Source organism: Vidua macroura, chromosome 6 (assembly GCF_024509145.1).
Source record: "Vidua macroura isolate BioBank_ID:100142 chromosome 6, ASM2450914v1, whole genome shotgun sequence".
Taxonomy (NCBI): domain Eukaryota; kingdom Metazoa; phylum Chordata; class Aves; order Passeriformes; family Viduidae; genus Vidua; species Vidua macroura.
The window spans coordinates 5994963-6021727 of NC_071576.1; the positions used below are offsets into that span (position 1 = coordinate 5994963).

General features: G+C 46.3%; 1 protein-coding gene across 1 annotated transcript in view; it reads left to right on the forward strand.

Moving 5' to 3' along the window:
• Positions 1-26765, forward strand: part of PRKCH (protein kinase C eta) — a 113318-nt gene that overhangs the window by 72909 nt on the left and 13644 nt on the right. Inside the window, exons 11-12 of the mRNA XM_053981017.1 lie at positions 20599-20737; positions 21638-21826. Of these exons, the coding sequence (XP_053836992.1) occupies positions 20599-20737; positions 21638-21826 (328 nt within the window). The remainder of the gene's footprint in view (positions 1-20598; positions 20738-21637; positions 21827-26765) is intronic.

A 26765-nucleotide genomic window follows, 5' to 3' on the forward strand; every position in this document is an offset into this window, starting at 1 on the left:
TGTGCAAAGAATGCCTATGCTCTGGTGTGTTGGTCCTGTGACTCAGTGGTCTTTAATAGGATGGGTGGTCCTTTTGGAAGGCAGAAGATAATTATGCAATGCCCAGATGAGAACATGGTCTGGCCTTGGGGCTGAACTCCAGCTCTTGGGGAAAATAAGATAAGCATATTATAACAGGTAGTGTTTCCTCCTCTGTGTGTTACCTGAGAGTATCTCCTTACTGTGTGGGGGACTTCTTATGACAGGGAAAAGCTTTCTCCTCTGGGATCTGGAAAGATTGCTGGATACTGGCCAGGCCTCTGAATTCATCACCTTTCCTTGGTGGAGGAGACCCATCAGGTCTGCAGCTCTGTGTCTCATGACTATTGGCTTTTATAGGGAAGGGGCTTTTTGCAACAGGTTAATTCCCTGCTAATTCAAACAATGAGCCTGTGACACTTGAAGGAAGCTTTACATAAGCCTTTTATGGAGACCAGTTTTGCTGGAAAGACTGCTGTTAACTGAAACAACACTAAGGTTTCTTTCAGCAAAATCAATTAAAAATTACATGCTGAAAACAGAAGCTGAATGCCTTTCCTAATTACATACAGCCACTGTTAACAGAGCAACTTTTATTAGTGTGATGTTTGCTTTTTCCATGGGTCAAGACAGTGTAGACATGGGATTCCTCATGTTCACTCTTTGATTTGTTTTTTGGTTATTGTTTTTTTTGTTTGGTGGGTGGGTTTTTTTTGGTTGTTTTTTTTTTTTTTCCACCAGTGATTTTGTTTAGTTTCATCTCATGCCCTTTTTCACATCTGGAGCCAGCTCTTGTTTCCCCTGAAGTCAAGGGGCTTTCCCCAGGGAGGTAAATGAGCAGTTGAACTGGATTTGTGACTGATAGCAGCAGTGCTCTGCAAGGCAAACTGGCTGGCTGGGGGGCTATTCAGGGATTAGTGGTGGTTTGCTTAGGTGCTGTGCATAGCTTTGTTTTCTTGGTAAATAAAGATAAGCCTTTGGTTCAATGAGGTGTTTTTAAGATTTTCTGAAAGAGAAAGACCTGATAGCAGCCTTCTAATATCTAAGAGGGGTCTACAAGAAGGCTTTTTTTTTTTAAAGAGACTTTTTGCAAGGGTATGCAGTGATAAGACAAGGGGGAATGGCCTTAAGCTGAAGAAGGGTAGATTGAGGTTAGATATTAAAAAGAAATTCTTTACTGTGAGGGTGCTGAGGCCCTGGCACAGGTTGCCCAGAGAAGCTGTGGATGCCTCATCCCTGGAAGTGTTCAAGGGCAGGTTGGACAGGGAAGATGTTCCTTCCCATGGCAGTGGGGGTTGGAATGAGATGATCTTTAAGGTGCCTTCCAACCCAAACTGTTTTATTGCTCAGTGAAAGTTTTTTGCTTGAATGTGCTACAGTTGATGCCTCTCTAGGTAACCATTGCTGATTTGATGTGTTTTATGCCTCTGTTCCCCATGGATTTGGCTGTGTGGGCAGAGTTGTTTGCATCTGAGGAAAGGGTGGGAACAGCCCAACCAGTGCCAAAATGGGTGTGAGTCTCCATAACCTCAGCTGTGGGATCTGCTGGCTGTCACTTCAAGAACTCTGTTTGGGAGAGCTCCGAGGCTCGGTGCTGTGTGGGATTGGGGCTCCAAAGACCAGAGTGGATATAAATGTAAGCAGAGTAAAATGAAGGATGTGCTGCATTCTGAGAGCAGCAGAAGGGATGAAATATAAGCTGATTATCTGGTGAATGAGTGAAGCAAATCAGCTAAAAGCTGCAAACTGGCACAGAATACCCCACCAGCAGAGCTATCCCTACAACTGCTTAGTGTAGAAGAGGAATTTTCATGCTGGAGTCTCTGGAGATGTTTCATTCAGCTTTAGAAAACATAAAGGGATGTGTCTGAGGGTCAGTAGTGTAGTGATGTCTGTAGTTATCTTATCTGACAGTCAACAGCTCGTGTAGACTGATTTGTGCTTCTAGACAGTGCATCTTCCACAGAGTTTTCCACTCCAATGTGGTTGTTGCATGCTTGTGAGATGGGCTCTTTTACAGCCTCTGGCATGCAGTGCTTAAAGGATTGCTTCTCTGCACTTGATCAAATGGAAAGTGCAGAGAGGAAAAAAAACCCCAGCCTCTCACGTTTCCGTGTCATGTTTAATCAGTCAGAGTGCAGGACAGTTTAGTCCTGATTTACAGTTGTGCTTACGAAGAGCTGTCCTGTTTTGAGATCCACAGATCAGATCTCTGTGCCCCATTGACTCCACTGTATATCGTCTGTGAACTTTGGTGGAACTTTCCACATGACTAAGGACTACTGAATAGCCCACAGAAGCTGTTGGCTCTGCTAGTGTCTACTTTTCCTTTATGGTTATTTAAAGGGACTAATTTAAAACCTGCAAACCCTGCACATAATGAGTTTGTATAAATCATTAAAAAACCCAGCTCAAAGGGGCCTCAAGAGTTTCTGTAGTTCATCCACCTGCCCCAAGGCTGGAGAACCTTTGCTGAATGCCAGTCTCATACTTTCACCTTTTTTTTTTTGGTGTAGCTGCTACATTTGCATATTAAAATATGTGAACTCTTACAGGCACAGACTCATTTAGGGAAGGCTTGCAATGAGAGTTTGGTGTTGTTTGAGAATTCTGGTGCTGGTGCAATAAAAATATAAATAAAAGAATCCCCTCATCTGTGGAGGGGATAGGTGATTAGATGTGAGTTGTGTTCTGGCATTCCTTTGTGACTAATACATCCTCATGCAGGCATTTCACAATTAAAGAGCATGCAGATGCAATTAAGAAATAGCTATGTGTAACAATTACAAGTTTGCAAAGAAAGGAGACTTGGAAACCAGAATTAGGTTCAATCTTTAAGTCCCAGAGGACCAGGGAGTATTTAGATTAGAACTTTTGAAATTAAGAAACTTTTCTACAAAAATACTGTTTTTCTGTCTTTCCTGCTCTCTTCATTCTGTTTTAAAAGCATAAAGGTCAACAGAAGGAGAAAACATAAAAACTTAAATATATTTTATGTTACTTAAAATTTATTTTTAAAAACTGCCCCTAAATATAACTGTTATGTTTTTAGCCAGAACTGCTCATATGGCTTTTAACATGTTCCCTGATACCAAGGGCATTCAGGTATATCATTTCACAAATTTAGAAAACATTTGCTCTGAGCTCTCCAGAATTGCCCAGCATTAATCCAGTAATTTTATTGATCTTTGTACCCATCTCAAAATGAGGAAGCTTTCAGTGTCACTCTCTGAGAACATGAGCCCTGGGTTGGCATTAGGAAGCTGATATATATAGCTGGGGAAAAGGTCTCTCTGTCAACCTTAATAAATGTTTTGTACAACTTCTTGAAAGAAGGATTATGCTGACAAAACACTGTTGCATCTGCTCCTCTGGCTTGCTGAAATTGAAGATTTCTTGCATCACGACGTGTTGCAGTGGGTGAAGTTGCTGTATTTGTGAGGGACACAATGAGAGACTCTGTGTCGAAATATTTGGCCTGCAGCAACAGCTGTAGTTAGCCAGGGAGATTTTGACTTATTCTTTTAGCTGCAGCAAGATTGGCACCTGATGTTTCCTTCGTCAATAATCCCAATGTTTAGATCTTGTTCTTTATGCCAGGGAGCATGTGGGTTACTCTGCTTTTATGCAAGCAGAGGAATTTTGTAAAGCCATCCAGTAACTTTTAATATCAGTGGTGCATCGCTGTCACACCTTGTCTATAGATTTTGTTTCAGAGCTGCCTGTAATGATACAGATATAAACTAAAAATAATAACACAATAGAAAATTTTAACTATGACAGGGTAGTGCTGCAGTAATAAGTGTTTTACAATTCAGAATTTCTGTCGGAGAGATTTCTCTCTCCTGTCAGTGGTACCCTGGGCAGGCTGGTGGGCACAGCTTTGTTTCTGCCCTCTGTGTGCCAGCTGAACTAGTGCTGGGGCTTGTCCTTAGCTGCTGGTGCAGGCCAGGTTGCTGTTTATGGGGCCTATTCTCATGGAGCAAGGGGAAAGCATTGCTCATCATTTGGCCTCTGAGTCATGGCACCTTTGCTGTTAATAGGTTGGAGAACCTCCCCTTTTATGAGGCTGTGCCTGAGGGCACAATTTAATCTTGGAATTGTATTACTTGGTTATTATTCCACTGAAGAAGCAGTGGCAGTATTCCAGCTGACAACAATGGAAAGGGGAGCAAGCCTTCAAGTCTCAATTGTGTACAAATGTGATATATTCAGAACCACAGAGATCCTTCACGCTCTGAGCTGATTCCTTCTGAATCAATTAAAGTTTCACAAGCACGATATATTATTAACATCCAGGGCTGCGTTCACAAATCTCTCAGCAGCGTGGTTAGAGGAGTGCTCATGAATCAAGAAAATGGCTTCCAAGTAGGAGAGGTTATTTACTAGCTAAATCCCTGATCCAGGCATACTGCCATGGCTAAGTCTGTCCAATAGGATGTGCGCATCCACATCCGAAGCATTTCTGATCTGAAGCATTTTTGTCATGGTGCCTGGCCAGAGTGGGTCATGCCATCTTTGATTGTTGTGCTGGAAAAGGAAGTGGGATGGAGGAGAGGATAAATTGGGAAAAGCAGGGTTAGCTGTGCAAGGGAGCAGGGGGATATTCTGCCATGTGCAAAGCTGTGTGGCAGCAGGGGCAGTAGGAAGTGCTCCCTTCAGACTCTCCAAGGACATTCCAGTCAGCCAGCGTGGGCTGTGGTAGTGAGGCTGCCATGTGTCTCCATGTCCAGACTCTGTGGCACTTGTGCTAAGGGTCTGAGCTGGTGTGTGACATTTAGCAAGCAGGCTTCGGGCTTTCTCCTTCCTTCTCTGGATCTTGTTGCGTTCCTTTTGACATTTACCTGGGCATGAAAATGTAGCAGGGTCCCATGTCCTGGTTGACTCGTGCCTAAAAGCTGAATTAGTGTGCTTTGTATTTCTGTTTGTCAGTATCTCTTAACCATAAGTTGAGGAATTGTATGCTTATCTGTGCTTCGGAGATTTTGACACAATCTTAGCAACTTTGTAACCTTTAGCATTTCCTGCACCCTCTCTTTTTTTTTTTTCCCTTTTACTTTATAACCATTCTTCCTAGCTAGAGCTCTCCATTGCAGTATTACTCATATAATTTCTCATATATTTTGAGCAGTAGCTTGAAACTTGGTGCCCAAACAGCAGCTTTACAGCCAGAATTTCTACCTTCAGACCCTGTTGAGCACAGAGGGAGCAAAAACCTTGGCAGCTGATTCCTGCTTCTTGCTGCTCTGTCCAGCCTTGATAAATGAGAAAGCCAAGGAGAAGCTGTGACTCCTGCCAGCTGGCCAAGCTCCCAGAGAGATAGTCCACCCACTGGGAAGGTCAGGAGGCAGCCCTGCCCGGCCACTCCACCCTTGCAGCAGCACAGAGCGTGGAGCCAGAGCTGGGCCTGCCAGTCCTGCTCCTGCTGGGGTCTCTTTGGGGCCAGGGCCACCCTCCACAGGAGGGTGACAGCTCTTGGTGTCCTTTGTGCTGCTTGGGATGCAGCAAGCCAGGGGAGATTCAGGCAGTCAGCTCATGCCTTGCACTGCACAGTTAATTTTGAAGTTGGGGTGGCCCATGGATGGCAGCTGATCTGCTGGTGGTAGGTTTGAGGCAGGACTGGTATAACTCCCGCCTGAATTGATGGGGTTTTTTCCCTCTCCTTACACAAAGAGAAAATGCCCAAACAAGCCTTTGTGGCATCATATCTGTTAAATAAATATCTTTTATCAGTGACTGAGCCACTTGAAATATAGTTCCCTGTCTGCTGTCAGAAAAGGCAATACTAAACTGTGCTGCTTCTTGGAACTCATGAGGTTTTGGAAATGAGCCAGAGCAAAGGGAAACCAGCTTTCAAACCCCTAAAGCCACAGGTCATCTGTGGCTTGAGTGGGCTGAAGTTGGATTCATGCATGGAAAGTCTCTATGTCACAGAGTCCCCTACACTCTTTTGATCTTGTGAAATTGCCTTGCTCACTCAAAGTGGTGACTGCCCTGACAGGGATAGCCCCGGGGGAAGGACAGCTATTTGGTGTGATACAATTAATGGGAAGCTATCTTGCAGCCTGCCTTATTTACTGCCCCTCACTGTCTCCACTCAGAGCTGCCTTGGGGTCCTTCAGGACTGATGGTTTTCCCAAGCCTCAGGACAGTCAGAAGTTCCTGCCAGAACTGTTGGTTGCTGCTTCCCAGCATCAGCCTGTGGCATCTCTGGTTCCCTGTGGCCGGAATAATGCCAGTAAATGCCAGATATTGCCAGTGAGCTGACACTGGGATGGGGACACATGGAAGAGAGAGGATGGTCTTTGGAGGCCTGGCTGTTGCCTGTGCATGAGTTAAATGTGGCATGGAGTACTGGGCATCTCACATTCTGTCATATCTGGGTCAGGGTAATTGAAGTCACTGGTTGTCTGAGAGCCTTCCCTACTTTCTCCTCACTTTCCTACAACCAGGCTCATGCTGAAAATCTCTACCTCTTCTCCAGGGAAGCTCCTAATATTTCCAAGTCTTTGCTTTGCCTGTATCTTCCTTGGGACCTTGCTGTGGTTTGGGGCAGTTCAGGTTGTTCTCCTGTTCCCTGAGGGATGCAGTTAAAAGACAACTGTCCTTCAGCAGAGCTGGGTTATAGAAATAAGCACATAATTCCCAGACAATCCCTATTTCCCTGAAGCCCACAGCATGTAAGGGTGGCTGGGGCCTCTGGGTGTAGCACAGGCACTGCTTGCTCCCAGGCTTTCTTTGGGCTGTGCTGGCACAGCCGTGCTCAGCACTGACCAAGTGAGTGTCTGTCCCAGCACTGTTATGTAAGGAGGAATTTCAACATTAATTACCTGTCTTGGCTTTGGGTTTCATTCTGTCTCTGCTGACACCAGAATGAGTCTCAGAAGATTCAGCGTGGCTTCCACAAACAAAACAAACTTTATTTCACAGGCTCTGGGCTTTGCTGCTTTCTGCCAGGAGCATCCACTCTTCTGGGATGTTTTCCCTTTGTTTCCCTGCCACTGAGGAGGGACAGCAGTTTTTCTGGAGATGCTGCTGAGCATAGCTAACATGCTCAAGTATTTGAGCTGCAGGGAGGCTGGCACTTCCAGTCAGGCCAATTAAAAGGGAAAAATTAACATTTCCCTTTGCTCTCAGCCACCTTCCTGTATTCTGAAGGGCTGGAGGAGGGAGGGATGTCTTTACAGCTGTAGAGGTTGGCTGGGACAGAAGTATGTGCTGGGCCAGACGTATCTGTGTGGATCGTGTTCTCCCTAATGGCTTTCCTCCCCCCATCTGAAGTCATTAATGCTCGTTAAGCCAGGATGGAAACAAACCCAAACAACAACAGTCTACAAAATAATTCCATCCACTCCAGACTAGTTCTTTTTTTTTACCTCCAGTGAAGCAATTAGTCTCCTGTGATCCCATTTTTAGCCAGACTGGAAACAACCAGCCGGACAATAGTGAATTCCTCTTCTGGCAGAGCATTCATCAGATCTGCTCCCTGATGGGAAAGGTGAGGCGAGTCCCCTTGCCTGGCTCTAGGGGAAGAATCTCCCTGCAGAAATTCCTGTGGGCCTTGCTGAAAGCCCTATTTCTGTGCAGCCTCTCCCAGTGAGTCACAGCCTCTGACTCTCTGACTACTCTGAGAGCTCTCAGTACCATGGCTTTTCTGCCAGCCCACTGCAGGGTTAATTCTCTGTGGTTTTGCTCTCATGGGTGTACAGCCCATCCCACTTGCTGGCTGATGATGCCAGTTGTGGGTGCCAGAAAGTCATGAAGTAACTTGTGGTTTATACCAACAGCAGGCCCATGTAGGACTCACATGGAGGTGGGGCGAGACTTTTCCAGTCTCGCTCATTTGAGTGGTACTTGGTCCTGGGAATGGCCCAACTTGGTCCTGGGAATGGCTCAGCCCGTGCTAGGGGACAGTGTTGCGGAGCAGCGGAGTGTGATATGAGCAGGGGCTGGCAAAATTCGGGGTGTGTGATAGGGCTGAAGTCACTGAGGCTGCCACCTGAGCAGGCTGCCCAGAGAAGCTGTGGATGCCCCATCCCTGGAAGTGTTCAAGGCCAGGCTGGAGGGGGCTTGGAGCAACCTGTTTTAGGGGAAGGTGTCCCTGCCCATGGCAACTAGGTTGGAATGAGATAATCTTTAGGGTCCTTTCTAACCACAGCCGTTCTGTGATTCTCTTCTATGATTCCCTGAAGTCCTGTGTAGCACCACACAGGGCTGTGGGGGGAGCTTGGCCAGAGCCACCCGGGAAATGACTCCATTCCTGTAGCTGCTTGTAACATGAGTAAGGTGTAGTGCTGTCCTCTGCCCAGGGCAGAGCCTGCAGTTGTGTCACACAGAGGGCCTTCCTCTTGCCTTTGAGGTTTTTGTAGGGTGTGGGGAAGTGCTGGATTCCCCCTCCATCGCTGCAGCTCCCTGCAGGACACTGCCTGCCAGGCATGCTGCACCCTCGCTGCCCTGAAAAGCACAGATGGGACAGGGGGGGCAGGTACAGATGGAGAGCACTGTGGCTGTGCTGCTGGAGGAGGAGACTTAAATCGCCAGGAAAAGGGATCTTGCTGTCTCTAGGTTCTGAAAAGCAGCCTTGATGCCACCTTAGCAGCTGGACAGTGCTAAACCCAAACACTTCCCTTTCAAGATGCAGGAAGGCTCTAAGCCCAAATCCACGTTTTACCTCACACACATGAGGTAAAAGCCACAGGGTTTCTAGTCAGGTGCCAGGAAAAGCTGCAGCTGCCTAGAAAAGGGCAGCTGAGGACAGAGGGGAGCTCTGCTCGCTCGGCTGCTGGGATTAAGAGCAGCTCACTGCGTGTTTGAGTCATGTGTCACCAGCGCCGAGCTCTGACTCCTCTGGTATGAAGGTGCCGTGTGGGCACCGGAGCCGGCGGGCTGTGGAGTGCTTCTGCTCGAGATGGAAAGCCAGGGTAGAGGAACACTTGGCAAAGAAGTCTGCCAGGCAGGCTCATCCAGGGATGTGCAGAAAAAGTGTTTCTGTCTGATCCCTACAGCTCGGATCAGCTCTGGGACAGAGCCTGCTGCATCCGAGCATCACCCTGGGTGTCGGCTGCTCCCGCTCTGTGCCTGGGCAGAGCCACCTTGGTTGCTGTGGAGGGATGAGAGGATGTTGATAAACGTTGTCATCTTGTTGGGTGTTCTCTGTTTTGAGTCATTCCAGTCATGGTGATGGTTGCTGGTAGTGCCAGCAGGCACTTGGGGTGTGGGCAGCAAACCGAATGCCCGAGGGTTGAGTTCCAGGTGGGTGGAATGGCGGTGGAGATGCCGGCGTGTGCAAGGGAAATTCAGGGATTCCAAACCTGCAGCGCCAAATTAAAGGATTGGCTGGAGAGGAAGCAGGATGGGTTTGTGTTTGTATCACTGTGGTTCTTCCCAAGTCACCACAGGGACAATGGGAGGTGGGAAGTGAAGTAAACCAGTGTTCAAAAACGGATTCCAAATGCATCAAGGACATAACCTTGATGGGAAAGCAGCTGCTATGGCATGGTGTGATTGCTTTCCTGTTAACAGCCCAGGACAGAGCACACTGCAGGACCCACAGCACCACCCCCCAAACAGTGTCCTGTGCTCTCACAGCCATGGGATCATTTCAGGTACTGTGGAATCATTCCTCATGCAAAAGCATGGAGAAGTTTGCAAACCACTTGTGAAGTAAAGCACTGTGGAATCTGTTTGAGACCAGAGATGGAGGGAGAGGTAAGCTTAAAATTTATGTCCCCAAAGTGCAGAGATGACATGGGCCATCTATTGCTCCATGTCTGCAAACCCATCTAGAAAAGTTCCAGGGGCTCATTAGCTTTAATGTGTCAATTGTGGGTAATGCATTTCAGCATGTTGGTATTAAAATAATGCCCTTTTTATTCCTTTTTCTCAGGACAGTACAGTCATTCTGCTTTCCCTGAACCTCCATGGTTATCCATTAGTCCTCAATCAATTATTTATTCATGGCAGAGTATCTGAGAGCAGCAGTACTTACTTGACTGTGGAGATGAGTTTGAAGTACCTGATGGCTGAAACCACTGGAATTGTCAATAACATTAAGAAGTACTTTCCTGCCACAAAATAAAAATGTAGCCTTGTAGGTGGAGAGTGCTAAACTTTGATGAGGACATGAGCTAAAAAACAGTGCACTTTAGATGCCACCTGGGTGCAACTTTAGTGAGTACAGACAAGGAGTTTTTTGAAAATCACCTTGCCTTCAAGTTGACTAACTTTTGCATTGTGATAGAAAATTTGTATTGTTGTGCAGTTCTGGCCTGTGTTGTAAACATGGGAGGTTTAGGTAGAAAATCTGTAATTCTGAGCTTTGATCTGATGTGGTGCCTCAGCAAGAGGCACCAAGGTTTTTGCCTGATGTTTCTTGTCACCCTAGACTAGAAATAAGTTTTGTTGGGGATTTGTGGTATCTTCTTCCTGACCAAAGGGATTTATAAGCAAGAAATATAATTTGAGCCTGTGTAAGCAAGAGGGACCTGACAGCTTCAGATCTTCCACAGCTAAAATAGTAAAATCTGAATATGTCAGGAGGAATATTTCCAGATAGACACACAGTCCCCTGGGCATCCTTCTCCATGGTCACACATGTCAGAGGTCAAAGGGACTTGCAGGGAGTTGATGTGTGAATGTGCTAAAAATTCAAGGGCTGAGCATTGTGAAGACAGACTTTCCTCACTCATGTCCCATTTCTATTTCTTTCCTTGATGGGGAAGAGGAGACAGTGCTTATTTCATTTTGTGATTCATTTGTTTCATACATAACAGGAACAAGGCAGCTGGCAGCTCCTTGTGCCTGGTAGCCATGTCAGGTGAGCACCACTTGATTCCTGCTCTGGGTTACTGCTGCTTTACTGACAACCAGGCAGCCATCTAAAGCACCTGATTTGGGAACTTTGGTAGCCTTGTCAGCTGGTGAGTCAAGTTTAGAGGGCCTGAAGTGGCTTGGGAAAGCTGAAGAGGGAGCCCAGACCAATGAGACTCAAGGTTAAGCACTTGATGTGCCACGGGGATAACACCAGCCAGCATTGTTGATGGGCAGTTTGGGGTCTGTTTGATGCTGTGTGGCATTTGGGGTGACACATGGGATCTGGTCTGTCCCTGCTGACTTGGCAAAAAGGTCAGAGTCACTGGTTCCTGCATGCAGGCAGCCTGGGAGGAGTCAGAGTGGGACTGCTGAGAGCTGAGCATGCCCAGCCAGGAATTCCACCTGGCTCTGCCCTGCTTATCCAGCATCCTTGGGCTTCACACAGCTCTGGATGAATCACCTGTAATTCACATGAAATGAGAAACTAAATCTTGGGATAATGACCCATCTTCTAGGCTCCTAGAAAAGCTTCTTCCATTTTATATTTAAGTGATTGCTGTGGTCAAAAGCAGAGAGATCAGAGCCGTCAGAAAAGCACTGTTTGCCTAAAGGTTCCCTGGAGTCTTGGAAAAAAAAAAAGAGCCAATTATATCAGTGATGGTGTCGGTCTGTTTTTTAAAGAAACAGCTCTCAGGACAGCATTTCCTAATAAATTCATTCATTTCTTCCAAGGGGAACCAGGCAGAACCCCCTCCTGTGCAGCAGTGGGATGGCTGTGTGCTTTGTGCCCACAATGTGTCACTAGCAGGGAGACTGTTCTTTTGCTCTGTGCATAAAAATTCAGTTCAGATAGTGAGGTTTTCAAAAGCAGCCCTGCTGGGCCAGCACAGATGCTCTCTCAAAAGTTAATAGTAAGTTTGGCAGTGCAAATCAACAGGCCAAAGCAAGGTGCTTTTAAAAATCCTGTCTAAAAATACAGTACTTCTGCCTTCAGCTTTGTTTATTCCATTATAGAAAGGAGATTAGCACCTGTAGTCTTAGCTTTATAAATCTGGATCTGTAATTCAGAGCCTTAATAAGGTTAAGTAGTTTTTTTTTTTCCTCAGGGCCTATTTCAGAATTGAGTGAACTTGACAGGAGTTGGTTTTTTTTCACTGATTTCTCTAGATTTAGAGTCAGGCTTAGAGTACAGTGAACCTTACCTGTATCAGATGAATGTGGAGAAGTCTGCCTGACCAGATTTACAGGTTCCAGGCAAGAGTGTCCTTCCCACAGAGCACTGTGCTGGCATTGCCAGTACCAGCACAGGTTGGTTTGCTGCCCAAGCCAGTGCTAGAGGCAGTCTGCACACATCATCCTGATGGATAGGGACATCTTCATTTTTATTTTCTTTGCTATTTCTAGGAGCAAAATATTCCCCCTAAGTCTGGAGTGTGAGGAGGGTGGATTCCATGGCAGCTGTGGGATGAGCAGGAGTCCCTTTGGTGTGGGCTGCTGGCTCATCCCCCCAGGGCAGGTTTAGTGGCACACAGTGGGGACGTGTTGCTGTGTGCTGGGGGAAGGAGGAGCCTTTGCAGCAGCACAGACCAACCCTGATGCTACCAGGACAGCTTGGAGCCTTCAGCAGCCCTGTGGTGGGCTGTGGGCAGCTGGTGATGAGTAATCCTGGATAACTCTCACTTCATCTTGTAGTGTTGAGACCATGCTGTGCTGCAGGCACAAACCTGATTTCATTTTAATTTCTATATCAGGCTTTGAATCAACATTGATCTATTTTTGTCCAAGTGACACAACAGGCTTGTGCTTTTTGACCTCTCCTAGCTCCATCAGTCTCCTGATTCTTGTTCCTGCTTTTGGGTCTTGAGTCTGTTGTGTGCCTCCTCTGAAGAGTTCGGGCAATAGGATGCACAGAAAGAAGCATTGTGGTTGGTGGGGTTTTTTTCTTTTTTTTTTTTTTTCCCTCTTTTTCTGGCAACAGTAGAATAAGAGCTCTGTTGGGAGCAACTCAGCAAGTAATGTTTCAGGGCCAGCAAATTCCAGTGTTGCTGCCCAGTGGGACTGAGGAGTCTATCACAGGACTAGGCTGGCAGCTCATCCAGAGAGAGAACGTGTGGCATCCATACCAAAAGCTGGACACGAAGCCTTTTTCCCTCCACCTCTCCCTTTCCTGCAGTAAACGGGGGGACAAATGCTCTGGGATTCAAGGAAACACTTCAAGTGTAGCTCCTCTTTCCTGATTAGAGTCCCACATAAAAGTGCAGCAAATAATACATAGATGATATATAAGTATCCATTAAAAATGCACACACACCAATTTAGATGTATAAATAAATTATAGGGATTGTGCCATCTTTGGGATTACTCCAGTGTGGCAACCTCCAGCACGCCTGTGTTTCACCAGTAATGGCTCTGGCTCATAGCTGCCCCATTTCACATGTCCCCCATGTCTTTTTGCCCTTGTAAAGCTGCCTTTGGACACTGTCATCAGCCCTCTTAGAGCTGCTGTGGCTGTAGTAAAGGGGCAGCTTGTGGGTGTGCCTGACCCCAGAGAGACTCACTGAGGTCCCACTGGATCTGTACCACCAACCAGCGTGGGGGAAGCTCTGTGATCATCTCTCGTGGTGTGCCCAGGGTTTTTAGTCTCTGCCTTCATACTTGAGCTTACCACTCTTGTTTTAACTGGAGGATGAATCACGCCTGCTCATCTCAGCAGCAATGAAGTCCTGTGAGTAATTGTGTTAACCTTCCACTGGTGCCCTTCTGAAGTGCCCAGAGGGAGGGGAGGTGGGAGTGCTGGTGCTTCAAACCACGGGAGAGGTCTTGGATGCTGGGTAGTGCCATCTCCTGTGCTGTAAGAGAAGTCAGTGCCTTGGGCACTGCTTTGTCTTCAGAGCAGCAGCCCGGGGTTCAGCAGGAGAGGGCCAGTGCTCTAATGTGGGCTGGGGAGCCCTTGCAGGCAGGAAGGGGTCAGGCAGATGGACAGCCAGCAGCGCTGGGTGCCAGCCCATCTCTGCCAAAAACCCCATGGTGCTGCCTTAATACAGACAGATTCCTTGTAGAAACTTGTCCTTGTGCTTCGAGGGCTGCTTGACTTTAAAATACTAATAACAGAGCACTTCTGGATACAGTGCCTGCCAGTCTGTTTAGTCTGAAGCTCAAGCAGCAGAGCAAGAATCAGAATTACCCCGTGAGTGTGCAAGACTGATACCAAGTGCCTTTAGGCATCCTGAAGAGCACAGATGCAGGTGTGAGGATCTGTCTTGGGCTAATTCACCCACTCCTGACCTTGCCCTCAGGGCAGTCCTTAGCCATGTGCTGTGGTGAGAGTGTTCAGCATGCTCCAGTGCTGAGTCTGACCCTGGACTTGAGTCCATATTGCATCAGTCTGTAACATCTTGTGTTGCAAGAGAGGTGGAGCCTGCTTTGGAGGCTGAGTATCCCTAATCCATCACACCTTTATCCTAACACATGGCTGCAGAGCATTTCCAAAGGTCTGTGCTCTGTGTGGTGTGTGTGGTGAAGCAGCAGGGTGTGTTGGGTGAAGCAGAGACAAGGCAGGAGGCTCTTGTTGTATTCTGCCACATTCCCCTCCCCAGCTGTCTGTGCAGTCTGCAGGATGTGCTGTGGTGGGATGGGGCTGTAAAAGCCCCAGGAATGGTGCTGGGCTCCTGGCAGGAGCACTGCTCACATGCTGAGGTGGCTGTAGGATGGACCTTTCCCCCAAGCCTCCTCTGGCTCCCATGGACAGCAAGGACAGGCAGCTGTCTACTGTTAAGTGGCCCAGCAATGGGTGTGGATTTTCAGTGGAGAGTTTCACTTACTTGTACCACTTACCCTGAATTCTGGGTTGGATCCATGAATCATTATATCACATTTCTGCTATTGCTTTGTTTGTGAGAAATGAGAAGGTCAGCCTGGAGCCGTGGTGGCTGTATTTACAGTCCCTAAACACTGAAGTCTGGTCAGATTTTGGAAACAACTTTTGGCTGTTAGGCCAGTGTAGAAGGGCACTTGCTATGTTTTGTGCCTACTTTCTGGTCATTACAAATTACAAATGTCTGGAGAGATCTTCCCTTCCTTTCTGTCCTGTTACGCAGCACTGCAGGTTGCAGTTTGCTGTAGCCAGGCTGTCTGTGTGGCTGACAGTGGTCTGGGTGGGTTTCACCTCAGAGGTTGTTTGGAAACCAAAATAAATGTTCTCTTTACCCAAAGGAATGTTTTTTCAAGGAAACAAAGAGTTGAAGTTACGTTTTGCAGTCCCTGTGTATTTTGACATTACTTCATGCCGTGCTGGGGAACATGGAGCACACAGACTGAATCTCATGAGATTTTGGGAATTGTGCTAGGAAGCTGCAGGTGTGTAAAGCAACACTTTCCATCTCAGCCTGCAATGCCCAGACAGTGGTGTGTGTAAATGCCTACACACTGCTTATATGTTGGGTAACAACAGTGTCCTACCTCTTTTTATTTGGCAGCAAAACTCAGATTTCAACTGTTTTTCTCCAGCTTGCTGCAGCTTGATCCTTTTCTGATCTCTGCTTTGTGGCTCCCTTTATCAAAGGCCAGTAAGCTGATGTTTCACTTGTGATTTCAGTGTTTCCTCCTGCCCTAAAGATGTGCCTAAGCAAATACCCAGCTCAGCCTGGGCTTTTATGTCTTAGCTCTGGTAGAATATGTTGCAGGTGTCAGCTTCAGCCTGTATTTACTGCTGCCACTCAGCTTTACCACTGCCTAGGACATGTTTATCTCTTCTTTGGGGCTATGAGAGTACGAGTTTCTGGTTATAAAAGTTTACTTGATCATAGAAATAAATAATGTTTGGTTATTATTAGAAAAATGTGGGAGATGTGAACCATTTTCTGTGAAGGAACTTATAAGCAAGTTCTCTACAACCCAAGACTTGCAGTAGAAATGGCCTTAATTCCCAAAGTGGTATAAAATCTTGAGGACAAAATGTGGAGATCCCTAGTCCAAAGCTGGTGGGAATAGATTCATGAAAATAATTATTTTCTTTGAGTTTCCTAACTGAGTCTCTCAGATTTAGTATGGAAAGAAAGATAGAAAATAGTTTTGTGGGCCCAAAATAAATGTTTAGGCTTTTTAAAAGCAATTTACTTTTTTTTTTTTTTTGCAAGTCAAGACAGCATTAGTTTCAGGTAAAATGAAGTATTTTAGTTTGGATGTTCCTTATGAATGCAAAGGAAAATGGGAGACATTATGAGCTTCAGAGGAGTATTTAGGGCTTTACATAAAACTGAGACCTCCATCTGTTCTCCTCCTTATTTAATCAAAGTATGGGTTTAAATCTGTTGTCCACTGTATTTGGAGCAAAGCCTCCAACTTGAAAACTACTGCCTTTTCCTTAACTATCTTACCAACTGTGCTATTCTGCTGGTTGTACATCTTTCATTCTCCTCTGTTGAAGTTGCTTCATTAAAAAAAAATTACAATGTTTTTGGAGCAGGAGCTGGAAATGTGTATTGCTTTGGCTACCAGAGCAGGCAATAAAAATGCATTTTTCTGCGTCATGATGGAGATTGCAGTATTTTTGCAAAGTAAAATGACTTCAGCAGAAGAGGTGGAGAAAAATTAAAAAGTTATCCCTGCGTGCAAAGGGACTTGAATGCACATTTGCTCACCCAAAAGTGTTTCCAAGGAGTGTCTACAGGGAAAGTTTTCCCCTTCAGAAAAGCCAAAGTTACTCATTTAGCTAATTTCAGGTTTGGGGATTTTGTTTTTCATTGTGTATTTTTTGAAAACCATTTGGCTGGAGTTTTATGTTAGCCACATTTACCTTTGTGGCTGGCACCCACTGCTTTCACAACTGAGTGATTTGCATTGAGATGGGAGCACCAGGCTTTAATGAGCTTTAAACTGGACCTCTGAGATTAGCAACCCTGGGATAAACTTGAGGGGAGGCAGGAAGCCAGTGTCTGCCACCCTTACACCTCTGGTTCCTTACTACATGGACAGCCCTTACCAAAACAGGGTGATGGAACCAAAATAAGGAAAAATCCCACTAAGCTTCATCCTTTCAAATACAGTTTCTACATCAGGAGTGAGATGGCAGGTACGTGTATCACACACATTCCCTGGCAAAAGTCCCTGGTGCAGGGAAATTGCATTTGACAGATGCTTTGGAAAAGGACCAGATCATCTGCAATTGTAATTTTGGATTTTTTATGAATGTCAAACTTGAGCAGCAGATGTGCAGAGAACACCTCTCCCAGTGAGTGACACTGAAGCAGCTCATTTTGTCATTTCTTCTGGGTCTAGACTAAACAAGACCATTAAGCCAGTGTGCCATAGCTGAGGGTGAGGACAAAGACAGCCTTTTCTGAGTCAGGATGAAGCCTGTTTTCCAGGGAAGGTTTGCCAGTGAAAGGCAGAACCTCAGCTGGACCTTAGAAACGCAGCCTCAGAAAACCTCTCTGCCGTTACTGCTTCATGGAACTGCTAAAAATACTGGATGGAAAATGCAAGTATTAAGGAAATGAGGTAGATTTGGCCTTTCTGAGCTGGATGGCTTCCAGTTTCATCAGCTTCCCGGAATCCTTGTTGCAAAAATGAAGAGCTCCTTGTAAATCTCAGAGAACTGTCAGTGTTTTTCCTCTCGTGTGGCCGTGCTGGCTTACAGGGTTCGGTGCGTGGGGAGACCTGTCAGCATCAAGCAGTGAGTTCAGAGCTCACAACTGCTGGGATGGCTTGGGACAAATGCTCAAACCACAGCTTTCCCAGGGATTTATCATATGGAGCAGCCAGAGAGAGCAGGCTCCAGAGGAGCCCGTGGCTGAGGCTGCCACTGTGCTGGCCCATGAGACCTCTGAGAGGGAAGCGTAGGATGATCTCCTGTCACTTTGCCGAGCAAAGAGCATTGAGCAGCCTTCTGTGGTCATGGGAGGTCCTCTTCTGAAATGATCTGCACGTAGCCAAGGGCCTGAGCAAGTGAGAGCCAGAGTAACGTCACACTACAGGTTATGTGAAAATAGAAAATGCAAGTGTTGGGTTTCACACTGCTGGACCGAAGTCAGGAGGAGACAACAGACACTGTTAATGGGTTTAACGTGCAGTGTGGAGAAGCCAAGGGCTGGAGCTTTGCCTCATGTGGTTAGAACTACGCTTACCCGGCGAGAGACAGTTTAAATTGAATGGCAGTGACAGAGATAGAGGCTTTCTGGGAGGACACAGCCAGCGCAGCGCTCTCGCACCTGCAGGGCTCCTGCCATCTCAGAGCTGGGATGAGCATGGTGCACTGTGCAGCTAACAGGGATTTTGGAACTCCTGCAGCATGTCCTGTGGGGCAGAGGCTGGAAGTGGCAGCGTGCCTTGGCGACGTGGTCAGCAGAGCTGGCCCAGCCCCGTAGCTGCCTCTTGCCTCTGCTCTTCCACGTTCGTGACTGTGTTTCTGCTGGCTCAGATGTAAGGATGGTGTATTTTGAGGTATGTCCAAGGTGTTCCAGGACATGGTGGATGTTTCAGGGAACAGAAGAAGGTTTGCTAGGGGGATCTCCAAGCAAGTTCACCAAAATTCCCCTTCCAGCTGTATCTTTAGGGGCACACTGCAACAGCCAGCACTGCCCAGGACCGAGAAGGTGTGTGCTGCATTTAAACCCAAGCCAAGAATAAACTGTGCATTTCAGCCACATTTTGGCAGATTCCTGAAAACAAGGCCTGCCTTCATGCTTGGAGGGCTTCCTTGCCCTGCCAGGAACCACAGGGAAGAGCAACAGGAGCTTTGGCTGTAAACTACTGCTGAAGATGGGCTGTTGTGGGCAACCACGCACAAACCTCTCCCTGTGCTCGCCTAAAGCCTTTCCAGGACAAGCCTTTGCCCACATGCCTCAGCCATCATTTGTGATTCTCAGAAGGGAAAAAATAAGTGTCTCCTGCTGAGCATTCCACCCAGAGCAAACACTGCGGCATGAAACAGGCATGGGCACTGCCCTTGGCACCCAAATTTCACTGGCCACTGGGCAGCTCGTGGGCCTGCTGGGAAGGGCAGCAGTGTTGCAGAAAGGCTTTTTGCTGGCTCGTGTAGCCAAGCCATCTTAAAGTTGAAGAGAGAGGATGTGTGATCTTGTGATTAAGATCTGAGCTAGAATTCAGGAAGCTGTTGTTCAGCCTTGTCTCTGGAGGACATGGGCAAATTTCTTAACTTCTATCCTGTGCTTTCCCATCCATTCAAAAGAGGCTAAGAATACTTTTCCTTATCTCTTTAGGAGAGGATGTGGCTCTGGTTGTCTTACACAATGTGTCCTTGATCTTTCCAGTGCCGCAGTGTAGCTGAGGGAGGGCGGTCTGGAGTCCTGTGGAAATGCCAATGCACAACAGAGCCATCAACCCCCTGATGCTCACTTTAGGATCATAGATAGAGGATGAACAGGATCAAGCTGGATTCAGCTTTCAGCTCAACCATAGGCTTTTATATTCATGTGGAGATGTCACCACCTATGTTACCACCCTCCCTACTGCTCTCCCTTCCTAGGGAAGGAGATATCCAACCAAAGGGCAAAGTGGATAAGAATCTCACATGAAGGAGTTCTGAGACCCTAGGATGTATTTTGTTTTTTGATCCTGATGTGGGCATCAGAATGACTTTAAAGATGGCTTTGTCAAGCCACCCCGTCACGGTGCTGCTGTGATGGCTCTGGGCAGCTCTTGGGCCAACACCTGACACAGTTCAAAAACTGAGCTGTGAGCTGTTTGTGCTGCACAGAGCTCCCATCAGAGCTCCTCTCCTGCATCTGCAGTGGTGCCTGGAGCTTGTCTGGCAGCTGCAAAGCAGAGGTGCTACGAGCTGCACTATTTTTAGGCAGGCATTGCCTAAGTCTGCAGATGACCTGTGGTGTTCCTGACAGTGCTTCTGGCTGCAGGCTATTCCCATGGGCAATCTCAAGGTCAGGCAAGCTGATAAGCTTTGTTAGGGCTCTGTCATTTTGGCAGCTCTGCTTTCCTTGAGGAGTTCCCAGGCTGTTAGAGGTGACGTACTGGAAAAAGCGTCCCCCTGCAGCTTGTTGGGCTGCAGGTCTCTTGTGACAGTGACAAGGAGGTCCTCACTCCAGTGAGGGCTATGGGGGATGTTCACTGCTTATATTAGTGCACTGCTGGAATTGATACAGCTGGGAGGACTATAAGAGTTTGCCTTATGATGGAGACATCCTGTGCTGCCCAAAGATTCCCCCTGCCCATGTGGTGTGATGTCAGTAGGAAGTTTCTTCTCTTCTCAGCTTGGATGATGCTCCAGATGGGGCTTATCAGTCAGGCTGATAACAAGGAGATCTGGGACTGAAGCCCCAAGACCTCAGGAGAGCAGGGAAGGTGCTTACCCTCTGCAGAGGCCTTGCTGTGCTCCCCAGCTCCAGTGTCTGCTCCACTGCAGCTTGGCTGAATCAGAGTGCAGCCTGTGTGCAGCATTTTGCTGCATCATAACATCCTTACACAATCTGACAGCTCTGGCAACCTCTGCTCCAGTGAGTCCCAGAGCTAAACGAGCAGGAGCCCTGCCAGCCAGGTTTGTGGTGTGTTTGGAAACCCATGTGGGCAAACTCATGCAGCATTAAATGGCATTGGAAGAATGATGCTTCTTCCTGCTTCCCTTTTGTAAGAGATGAAGCAAAAGAAAACCTCTCCTGCATGACTTTTGTTATATTTTTTGTGAAGATGAGGTTTGTCCAGGTTGCAGGTTGAGCTTTGGAGGCCTGGGATGGTGCCTGCATCTGTGTGGGACTGCTCCAAGCACGCAGTGACTCTGAATGATTCTCATTTCAGGGACTTGAAGCTGGACAACGTGCTGCTGGACTACGAGGGGCACTGCAAGCTGGCAGACTTTGGAATGTGCAAAGAGGGCATTCACGATGGCATCACCACAGCCACCTTCTGTGGCACGCCAGACTACATCGCTCCAGAGGTGAGGAAACCTTTCTTTGGTCAGGAAAATGGCCACCATGTGAAAAGTGTAAGTTAGCTTTTGGAACTGCCAGTGTCTTTGGCTTTGCCTCATTTGATTGCTGAGCTCAAGGTTTCCTCCTTAGATGTATTATCAGTAAAGCATGAGTAAATCTTCAGGCTGCTGTAGACACCAAAATAAGCCTATATTTTTCTCTAGAAAATGTGAGGTGAAAAATCGAAATAGAGCTGCAAAAATCTTGAGAGGCACATACAGATGCTGTCTCAGCTTGATTTGAAAGGAGATTGAATTCTCCTTCGTTACACAGTTCCTTTTTCTACCTCCTCACACTCCCTGTCATTCCCCAGTCTCACTACAAAATTAATAAACACCTCTTTAAGGAACAGCTGCCTCCAGATGCTGCCAGATGTTCCGACAAGGTTTCACATCCTTCAACACAATTGAATTTGTCTGTGGTTGATGTTTGCACCATTCTCCCACACTGACACTGTTTCCCCTGTCCAGCTGAAAGCCTTGCTGTAGGAGCCAGGTAGGTGTTTTCTTCCCAAGAAAGGGTAAGGAGGAGGTGATGTCAGCTCACACACGTGGCTGCTCAGCTGCTTCTGAGCTCAGCCAGTTTTGCTGGAGTGCCCCTTCTCCTCCAGCTCAGCCCCAGCATCGTTCTAAGGCCTTCCTTCCCAGGTGACCCAGCCAAGCTAATTCAGCCCTTGCTTAAAGCACCTGATGTACCTTTGTGCTGATCTGGGGGTTCCCAGAGTGAGATCACCTCATATTCCTGGACAACCTAACAGAGAGTGCTGTTAGCGAGAACTTCTGTGTTACCATTTCCAAACCCTTCTTTCCTCCCCTGCTCCTATATGAAGCTTCAGGGTTGGTGTTTCTTTCCTCCCTGTGCTGCAGATCCTGCAGGAGATGCTGTATGGCCCTGATGTGGACTGGTGGGCCATGGGAGTGCTGCTCTACGAGATGTTGTGCGGCCACGCGCCCTTTGAGGCCGAGAACGAGGACGACCTCTTCGAGGCCATTCTGAATGATGAAGTCGTCTACCCGACGTGGCTCCAGCAGGATGCAGTGGCAATCCTCAAAGCAGTGAGTTCCTTTGGCTGTTTGCTCTCTGTCCTAGCTTTCTCCAGCCTAATTCCAGCAAAAGAGAGCAGGGCCAGGGCATTGGCACGTTGAAATCGCGTGAGAGTCTGACCCTGACCCTCTTCTTATCTCGGATTGAAGGGTAAACAGAAAGAACATCCTGCCACACTTAGGTGTGTTTGCATAGTTATATGGTTTAGTAGCCAATTTGGCAAGTGGAGTGTGAACCTGTCTGTGTGTCTGGGCATTCCCCTGCTTGCTTAATGATTGACAGTGTGTGGTCATCTCCCAGAACAGAAGCAAACACAGGGTTTAATCAGTAGCAGCCATATGGCCAAGAAGTGAAGGCTTCCTGATAATCCTCTCTGGTAATGCCAACGTCCCCCAGGGTTGCTGCCTATCTGCATGCAAAGACAGGGGTTTGTTTTTTGTGTGTTTGGGAGGAAAAGAAACAGCAAAAAGTTTGAGGAGAGCTGTTGCTGGCAACACTCTGTCCTTGTCCTGCCATGTATTCCCAACTTTTTCCATGAGTTCTTCATCCACATGCCTCACATCTTTGCCTGTGACATGGGAACTAAGCTTTGAAGATTTTGGGCTCTGTGTGAGCCTAATGCACTGGAACTGCCTGCCTGTAAGGAATCAAAAGGTGATTTATGACAAGAGTGTTAAACTATGAACTGGGAGACCTAACTTGACTGTTCTGCTACTGACTTCTTCCTGGCCCTCGTCACATCACCAAATATCTCTAAGAACCTTTTGGAAAGAGAAGGATCAGAGTATTCCCTTTTCTCGATAAAGCACTGTGGACAAAGATGCATTTAAGAGTGGATACCAGTAAATATTATGGTAATAGAGGATCTAAGAAATCATTGAATAAGGTAGTAATTTATAGAAACTCATGGAGCACTAGCCCAGAGAAATGGGGTAGTCAGTGATGGGACCATTTGAGGGAAAGAGGAGAGTTTTTAGTTGCGAAAATGTGGAAATTTTCTGCTGAAGGGTTTCTGTTGTGAGTCAAGCAACTGCTTCCTATAGCTGAAAATACATCTGATAAATTTCACCGAAGTCAACTGACAATAAAATCCACTCCTGGAGGAGTAAGAGGAGCTTTGAAATCACAGGTTGTGTTCAGAAGTGATTGTTTGTGATGCTGGAGGCCCTCTTGGGTTTTGTAAATAACTTGCTACATATTTTAAATATAAACATGAACTTCAGACTCATTGCAGCTTCTGGAGCAGTGTTTATGTGGTTGAACTGGGACTTTAAGTACCTCTTAAGTACCAATTCCTCTTCTGCAGTGACAAGTCCTAGAGGAGTGGATTTGTTGCAGGTATATTGCATAATCATGAGATGGAGGTAAAATGTGGTCGTGTAGATGCTTGTCATAACAGGAATCTCAGGGTGTAATAAAATATGATTTGTGTTTTAGCTTCTTGATGAAATGAGTGTTTTCCTCATGCTGATATGGCCTGCCAGCAACAGCCAATGCAAGCTGCAGTCACCCCAGGCTGCTCTAGTTTGTATTCACAGCTCAGATTTTAACAGCTTAAGGTCCCTTCTGTGATTAATAGACAAGGAACTTGATGAGGGGCACTGGAAGAAGAAGGCCAGAATTGAGCAGGGAGCTGAGAATTTAAATAGAAAGCATTGAGCATCTCCAAAACCAGTCAGCTCAGTAACTGCTGGTTCCTTGCCTGAAAAACTTGTATGTTGTATTATGCTTGTCTGCTGTATTATTTGTTGCTGGTGACAAACAAATGAAATCACAGCTGCCTCTCTGAAATGCACATGCACTGCTCAAGAAAAGCACTACACTGTGTCTGCTCTGGGGAAAAAGGCTGGATTTTGAGGCATTCAACAAGACTCTTGGGATTTGACAGTTTGGATTTGGGATTTGGGAATTGACAAGTGAGATGTTCACTGGACCTTCAGCTCCTCAGTGTTTCTGCTCCCTGGGTGGCTGCTGCCTGGAGGTGATTGTTGCATCTTACTTAACAGCACTGGTGATAGCTGCCTACAGGCTGAATTTCTGCAGCTTCACAGTAGCTGCTTTTGGGCCAAGAGCTGTTCACTGGAAGAGCTCCTTCTTTCCTCCTTTCCTTCTTACACTGAATTCTAAAGAAGCATCAGAGCATGATGGCTTTAATGGGAAGGAAACATCCTGTCAAGAGATTTTCTGGGGCTCTAGATTAAAATGGAAGCCACACACACAGACACTTTGATTTCTTTTGAATGATAACAAATGTTATCGCTGCTGAGGTATTACATTTTTCATTATATTTTTGATATTGTTTGGTCAGTATTTTTGGGTGTTAGTATAACACAGAGTGGTAAACCTGGTTTTTTTTTTTTTTTGAGAAAGACAGTAAATTTTCTAGATGCTAAATATGTAGATTTACTTTTATACACGCTTTTGATGCTAATATTTCTCTTAGATGCAGCATTATGACTGAATGAGCATCTTCTAATTACTGTTTTGTTTTTTTTCTCCAACAAAACATGCACTTGAGCTCTCTGATTTGGAGCTGTGACAGTACTTTCTAGCCATGATGCTAAAAGCTCTGGAAAATCAGCATCCAACTACTTCAGTGACATAAATGATTGTAAGTAATTACATGGCATGGGAAGCCCGTGGAAGATCAGGGAATTAAACCTGGATTCTCTTGTATTGCAGGCTAAGGCCTTAGTAGCCTTAGTAACTGGATTATCCCCTCACTGCAAGTTCTGGTCTCTAACCTTGAACAGGACTAGTGAGAATTCACCGAGTTTGAATGGTACAAAGCTCTGAAATGAAAATCAAATTCTTAGGTGTACTTTGGTACAGGTGCTTAGTGATGCTCTACAAATAGATATATCTAGGTTTAGAAAGCACTGGATTCATTTGCCTTTGTGAAGAGCTTCATTTTAAATGAGGATAGTGACTTTTATTAGTCATTTCACAGATGCTCTTGCCTCGTTTGGCTTTCATTTTGCGTAATTGCATTTCACCAATTTCCCCTCATCAGAAACCACATGGTTTCTGAAGATTGCACCCTGTTCATCTTTGCAGTTTCTTGATCATAACAAAACTATGTTCTTAAGACCTCATTTACGTCACTGGGTGTTCCTGGAGGGTTTGTGAACACAGGTACCAAGGAAAACAAAACTGACCTCAGTGCCCTCCGACTTTGTATAGAATTGAAATAGGAAATATTTGTGCTCCAGAAAAAAAGGTTTTTATCTGTTTCCCTTTCTAATTATTTTTTTTTTTTTTCTTTTTTGTCCTTGAAATTTCCCCTGGAGTGCTGGGGAAGGGAGTAGGACAGAGGTAAATCAGCAAGGTTTGATAGAGTCAGTATTCCCAGAGGAGGAAAGTTGAACATCTCACTTGTGTACTCTGCTGTGTCAGAATGTGTCACTGGGGAATTCAGGTACTGATGCTTGAAGCCAGGAGGAGAGGACTCAAACTGAGCTCTCCTCTACTTGTGCGAGCAAGTCAAACTGGGCATGGATTTGCTTGTAGGAGTAATAAAATTGCAGGACAGGAGGATTGCTGCTGAATGGATTCAGACCACTTCAGCTTATTCTAGACATAAGTTTTGCTTTGATTTTAATTCCTAATTTCTCCATTGCCCTACCTGAATGCAATTGCAAGGAGTTCATGGCAGTTACAAGGAGCTATTGTGTTTGTGTGTGTCAAATAAATTATTTAAAATACTTTGCCATCAGCTGACAGAGCAGTAACCAGGGTCTGATCATGGAGAAACTGTGAGGGAGAAACTGTGTGAGTGCGCAGAGACTGCTGCACCAAATCTCTTACGGGGAGAGTGCAGCTAGAGATTACTTTGTTACAGCATATCAATATTCTGAATTTGTTAATTGTCACCACCAAAAAGTGCTGGAGCACAGAGGAGAGCTTTCCAGGCAGCATGAAGCTTTGGGATTGAGCTGAGTGAACTGCAAAATGAAATACAATCCTCTTGCTTCCCATAAGCGGGGTGGGTTTTTGGCAGCATGTTTCACTCACTTCATGCATGCCTTTCTCAAATGCAATTCAGCCACCCTGCCTGGCTCACAGGCAGCTTAGTTTGAGGGGAGAATGGAGGCACACACTGAAAATCAGGTCTCAGAAGTCGATGGTGTAATGGGAAGCAAATTCCCTGGGAAAGCTGCAGGGATTTTCCTTTCTGAGCTTGGTTTCAGATGAGGAGAGAAGGGCTAAGCCTATTGAGTCCCTCCATGGATTGGTGATCTCAAGTAGCAATGCTTGGCCCAAAGGCTTGGAAATTTGGATGAACAAGTGCAGCTTAGATGTTTTCACCCTCAGAGCCTGGTAACAGCAGGGGCTGGAAAGCAGCATCTCCCTAGGGAAGTGTTAGTACTGCTTTGCCTTCTACACCCTGGGTTTCCAAACTCCTGTCACAGCTGAGTTTGCTAAAGCCAAGGATGTCTCTTGGCATTTTTATGCTAACCCCCAGTCCTAATGAGAGCTCTGAAATATTTCTGGCCTAGCTGAAATGCTCCTTCCAAAAGTGAGGCTTAGGCAGCCTTGCCTGTAGCTTTATGTTTTGGAGACACAAATGAGACTAAATCCTGTTCTTCCTCCAGCTGGTTAAAGACGTGCATTCTGAGAAAAACCCTACTGGAGTTAAGAGAGTGGGCAGAAGTGGTTATATCCACCTCCAAGTGGGTTTTATGTGAGAAATAAACACCAGACAAGAAAAGAAGAAGGTGCAGAGGAAATTGGCTGTGTTTTTAGCAGCCCGTGCTCTCTCTCAGTGCAGGTGGAATGGCACCAGGGTGCCCAAATGCCCCTGGATTGGTGTGAAGAGTGAGAGGGGTGGGAAAGTGAGGGAGCTTGGCTGAGGGCAAGCATGAGAAAAATTGCATCAGCACTACAGTGCCAAGGATGCAAAAGTAAAACTTGAGCCATGTTTCTAGAGAACAACAGCCTGGAAGTGAC